Source organism: Oryzias melastigma, linkage group LG6, assembly GCF_002922805.2.
Source record: "Oryzias melastigma strain HK-1 linkage group LG6, ASM292280v2, whole genome shotgun sequence".
Taxonomy (NCBI): Eukaryota; Metazoa; Chordata; class Actinopteri; order Beloniformes; family Adrianichthyidae; genus Oryzias; species Oryzias melastigma.
The window spans coordinates 12,907,761-12,913,760 of NC_050517.1; the positions used below are offsets into that span (position 1 = coordinate 12,907,761).

At 41.0% G+C, this 6,000-nt stretch overlaps 1 protein-coding gene across 5 annotated transcripts in view; it reads right to left on the reverse strand.

The window, feature by feature from the left end:
* The window catches only part of shisal1b (shisa like 1b), a 54,548-nt gene that overhangs the window by 10,971 nt on the left and 37,577 nt on the right, over positions 1–6,000 (reverse strand). For 4 of the 5 annotated variants that reach the window (XM_024282563.2, XM_024282561.2, XM_024282562.2 and 1 more), the window contains exon 4: positions 2,940–3,246. In XM_024282563.2, the coding sequence (XP_024138331.1) occupies positions 2,940–3,246 (307 nt within the window). Of the gene's footprint in view, positions 1–2,939; positions 3,247–6,000 lie in introns of those variants that run through there. The other variant, XM_024282565.2, reaches the window with a different exon arrangement.

Below are 6,000 nucleotides of genomic sequence, written 5' to 3' on the forward strand. Positions count from 1 at the left end.
GTCTAATGAGGTTGCTCTGCGGATAAGTTAGGTCCGAGCTAACCGCGCATTCTCCAGCGGAGCGGCGTCTGACTCCCCTCTGCAACATGCCGGCACAGACCATACTGCTTTTCGAAGCCATTTGTCAAACCTCTGTACCATTAAATTATCATGACCCCAGAGAGATGTCATCCTCTCGGAAGAGACGGCGCCCCAGTCAAACAGAGGCGGCGTGCGGCGCGCGAGACAGAGAGTGGGATGAAAAATTGACTGCACAAGAGCGCGTGTTTGCTCAGGCTGTGCTATGTCATCGTGCAGCTTCATCATCAAAGTTTGAACAATGTCTGGCCAAAGAGGAGAGTTCCCCGCAGCTCCAGTGTGTTACAGTTCACTCCAGCGATCATAAATCATCTTGTTTGTCTCAACAATAGTCACCTGTATTGCAGGTTTGGGTCTCCTGTGAGAGCTCTCTAAGGTAATAAAGAGATTCATTGCAAGGAATGAGACTTTTTCTGTGTGTGTGACCCCATTCTTTGAGCTAAACACAAGATAAAGGAAAGAAGATGTATTCACACTCCTCCTTTCATTAAAATACTAGCTTAATGACTAAGTGGAATCTAAATCTAAGAAAATGTCTAAAAACCAAAAGTTTGTCTTTGGTTGATGATGAGCAGAGAGCAGCTATATTTAGATGAAAGACATGGAGATCTGAGGCTCTGCAGAAAATTATCCATTAGCGGGCCGAGGAGCAGAATTCTTAAACACCAATAAAGGCCGTGCTCAAGGAAGCTGTTAAGTAAACAACTGGTAACATGGCTGGTTAGCTGTAATCGCTTGTGTGTGATATCTTCATCTTAATGTTTGCACTTGAGAAAAAGCAGCCTTTGGAGCTGCCTTGCTCCTGTTTGAATGACGGAGTTTGAAAAATGTGTCCTCTCAGAGAAAGCAGATGGCAAACTGAGCTAAAACAATATTGTTTCACTTTTTTAACAGTTTCTGCTGTGGAAAGCTTATTAGAGCAAACTACATCAAGAAAACGTCTGTAGAGGTTTGTATAATGAGTGCCGCAGTTTCCTCTGGTGTTTGTATTTCTTTCCCTGTGATCTAAAGAACAGACTGAACATTAAATCAACTGTGCACTGGTTTCTTTAAAGTTTTATTTGTATTTTTTGTCGTTTAGCTAGGTTCACTCAAAGGTGAGTGTGACAAGTCCAGTCTCTAAAAGAAAACACAACATCCTGCTTTCTATTTCAACAGTTTGACCGTTCATATAATTGTTTTAGCAAAAAAGGCTGAGCTTCCCCAGGGTCGTGCATTGAGCATGAGCTGCATAAAAATTAAGGCCTGCAAGGGAAAAAAATGAAGCAATTTTGTTGTCACAGCCCTCTTGACAAGAGTCGTTTGAAATACGAACTAAGTTCAACGTTTTTTCTTGGGGTGTATTCAGACTGGAAAACTCTGTTAGTCCGGATCGAGACCAGAACCTTGCGTTTGGTCTGTTTTCAGACTGGTGTCTCCTGGAAAGCTTGAAAACAAAAAGCATGTGACTAAAGATCTCGTCCGTCATTGGCCAGGAATTACAAGGGCGGGCAATGCAACAAGAGGCAGAAATGATGGAAATTGTAACCTTTGCAATCCTTGTCAGGATAGTTCTCTTTTTCAAACTTTACATTTCGCTGACCAATTTTGAACTTCAGGTACAACCCTTTATGACTGTTGGGAAAACAGTGTGTATAGCAAGACTTTGGAAGACTTTGGAAGGGTGGCAACTGAGAACATTAGAGTGGAGGAGCAATACAACTTAATAAAAAAATATGCATTAAATATACTATGCCTGTCATCCGTAATGGGTTAAAACATGCGATTAAATAAATTTAAAAAAAAAGTCATTTATAACCACAATTTGGCAACCATCTTTCGTTTTGTGTCAGACTGTTCAGGCTTCCACAGCATGCGTTAATTTTCTGATAATGCTCACCTTGTCGGGCATTATCCCACTCATAACAATATCATTTACGAAATAAATAAATATGCAACTAGTGCTTTAGTCTTATTTATTTTGGTTTAGATTGCTTTTTTTTTTTACTATTTGATAGGTAATGCAGCCCGTTGTCATGGTAACACAACAAGGTGTCGCTGAGCCATGACTGCAGCAGCAAAGGAAAGTAATATATATGCTGATTTTTACGGTAGGTTAAATAAATCATCAGTTCAGAGAGAGAAAGTTCACCTTTTACTGCTTGTTTTTGTCCAGATCGTGATGCAAAAGTTTGTTTTAAAGAAGCCAGCGCAGTGATATAGAACATTTGAGCCATGTGACCGGAACCTCAGAATCGAGTATTCACCTGCTTCTCAATAGAAGTTGATTTAAAGTCCAGAAACAATGTTTGTATCTTATGGCAGTATGCCAGCATTTTTGTTTTCTTTGTTTTAACACTGCAGGCATAAAAGTCTTTACAGTTTGCTTATCTAACTGTTGATGTGTTTTACAAACACAAATTACTCCTCTGGGATATCTGAGTTAACGCTTTATAAATTAAAAAAATTCCGACAGTAAAAACTAAGGAAAAATTTTCTCTCTGGACTGTTTTTGTTCAAAAGCTGCATTTTGTCATATAAAATTGAATCAGTAAAACATTGCGATTAATCGTGATTAATCGCAACCAAATTAATCGATTAATTGCATTCATTTTTTAAAATTAATTGACAGCACTAAAAAATACATAAAATATGTAATTTGAAGATATCCAGATATTATTTAAATATTTTGGTTTTGTTATTGATGGCTCATTAAACTTTATCAATGATGATTGACTCCAAAATTATGGGCAAGTGCAGGTGTCAAAGCTTTTTGCTTTCCTGCCCAAACTTTTCTACAATATTTGTAATCAGAAATAAACTTACATCCATTACTGATTCCCAATCATTTTTTACAATGTGGTTCTGTGTGGAAGAGCGCCTCACCATGCTGTAGAGGTGTTGTAGGGCAGGAGCGTGGGGCTGTGGCTCTCCCCTCGAAGGCTGTGTCTGGGCTGGTGGTGACTGGGGACCATGGGCTGGGCTTGAGCCTGGACCTCGCTCTCCTCCGGCATGGACTGGTTCCACTGGTTCCGAGCCTTCTTCAGCCAGCGTCCTCCCAGACCCCACTTGTCCAGGTAGATCCGGCACAGCTCGTAGTTTATGGCTGAGTAGTAAAGAAAGTCCAGGGCGAGCAGCACCATGACGAAGAAGCCGTAGATCCACACGCCAACCAGGGCTGTATAATTACTGTGAGGGAGACAGACCGAGAGGAGAGCACTGGCGGTTTTATTTGAGAATTCTTCACATTTTCAAATCGTTCATCCGTATAACCTTAAGCCGAGCTCTTTAAATCCCAAAGCTGTGACGGCGTTGCCAGGAGTTAATGTTTTCTGTTTGTGTGGCAAGACCATCAAATCCTCCCTTGATAAAACGTAAAAAAGTTAAATATATAAACACTCTCCATCTGCTCATTTAGCTGCTTCTTAAACTCAGCTTCTAAAGGATTTCATTAACACAAGAGACTCTTTATAAAGCAGCTCCAACAATTTTTGCTTTTTTTTTCCACCTCCCATAAATCGCCTGCATGTTCTTGCATGATCCAGCTAGATTTATAGAGGGCACTTGTGAACTCTATTTTAGTCCGCCCACAACCATAAAGAATAACAAGGTAAATGAGCAGAAATAGTATCTCCAGGCATCTGAGAAAACAGGGATACTCATTTATCTGGGGGTGACATTTCTGCCCAAGCAGCAGCTTAGGGCGTTTAGTGAGGGAATACCACACAAACAGAATATTGTCAATGAAACGGCATCAAAAAATAGTGTTTTTGGTTGTGGTATTTAGCATGTTCTTGTGGTAATTTGTCACAATGGAGGACTTATTTAAAGAAAATTAAGCTTAAAATTGCATTTTAGAGTATTTCTTTATTCTTTCCTTCTTCTTCTTCTTCTTTCTTTATTACTAAAAAAAAAAAAAAAAAATGTTTGTCTTGTTCTTGGTTGTACTGAAAAACAATGAATTTCCCCCTAGGGGATTAATAAAGTATCTTGATTGATTGATTGATTGATTGATTGATTGATTTATTCAAATCATTGTGAATCAGGAGCAGATGAAAGAATACTATTGGAAAAGGAACTTATTTGTTTCGTAGAAGCTACAATAAACAAGCTCCCTTGTCCACTCAATATTGATGCATCCACTTGTAAGCGACTAGATCCATGTATGTCTTTGTTTTCCTTGACTGAGCTGGTATCCGGCTCAAACTGTAAAACTAGATACTTCCAATGTTGCTCACCTTCTTGTCACACTGAGGTTGCGAGGGTTCTAATGCGATTTGATGGTACAGACGTGATCTGAGGTTGTGTGGCACAATTTGAGCGACGGGTGCGGTGGGGGGATCTGGCAGCAGCGTGATTTGACCTTGAGTTCAAATGCGTTGCGTCGCATCAACCAATCATGGACTCAGCTTTGGGCATGTGACATTCTCAGTGTCTCAATACTAATCAAATGCGAGCATTTTTGTCTTGAAGTTCCATTAATTTTCTTAACCCGCTGGGGCCGCGAAGTTGCCGGAGCCCACCCCGGCTACTGTTTAGACAATGCATTCTTACTTCCAACCATTCATATATTGACGTATGGTTCGGGCCCCCTCTGTGTAACTTTTTTATGTTTTGGGTGTCCCCAACTTCTCATTTTTTTACATGCTGGCTGTTCCCATTAAATCAGGGGTCTCCAACCTCCGGGCCGCAAACTGGTAAAGGCTCAAGTGCTGCTTATCAAAGGGTCACAGACTGAGAAAAAATGCATACGCTAATCAGGAGTCCCCAACCCGACCGGTACCGCTTTCCACGTCCGGTACCATGAGCCGAGGGTTGGGGACTCCTGATTTCATGGGAACAACCAGCACATGAAAAACAATGGGAACAAAATAATGGGAACAGCCAGCATGTCAAAAAATGAAAAGTTGGGGACACCCAAAACGTCAAAAAGTGACGCGGAGGGGGCCCGAACCATACTTCCATATATGACAAGTTGGGAGTGAGAATGTGTATGTTGAGCGAAGGTGGTATACAGCCTTGACACGTTGCTAGCTTCCACCCATGGCAGCTCTCTGTCTGCCGGTCAGCCAGCCCCCCATGGCCCAGTGGAGCATCCTTGCTCACTCACCGGCAGAAAGAGAGCCGCTGCACGGTGGGAAGGCAACCTGCTCAGGCATCCTGAATTTTGTGATATTTTTCTTATTTTCTTCGAGACTAAAAGGTCCCCCAATTTAGTTTTGTTTTTATTTTCCACTCTTCAGTTAATGTAGGACAATAAGGCTTCAAACTAGGTCACAGAGACACAGAAACACAGCGGAAGCGGCTGTCATACTCTTGGAGCAGGAGTAAAGCTCCTGGTACCGTGAGAGTCACTGAATGATTTCATGAACCCAGAAGTAGAGACGTGATAACGTGATGTTTTTTTTTAGAACTCTTCACAATAAATAAACCTGATCTTTCAGCATCATCCAGGTCTTCCTGGCTCCATGCAGCAATCAGGCTAAAAACATAAGCTAGTAGCTCCTTCCACACGTGACCACGGCTTGAAGCTCCGGAACACATTTTCTTGACAGGCAGCGACCTATGCGAATTCTGAGTGCAAATCGCTTTTGGTGTAAATATAACTAAAGCTAGGGCGAAAAAAATAAAACAGATGGATGATGGGAAGTGGGGGCGGGCTTACTCCATGCCAACAGTCCCAACCACAACCTACAGGTGACTTTCTAATGAACTCCCGCTGTTCTGCACAAACTGTGTGAGTTTTAAGTTATTTTATTTTGCCTAAAAACTGCATAGTTATAATTAAAAGATCATTGGAAATGTTTTTAAAATAGATCAAAAGATAATCAGAGCAGGACTTAGTAAAATACATTTCTAACCTATTTTAATATTTCTAACCACATTATGATTACAGTGAGTCAAATGTCTCCAGTTTTAATAAATCAAGTGATTATGTTTAAA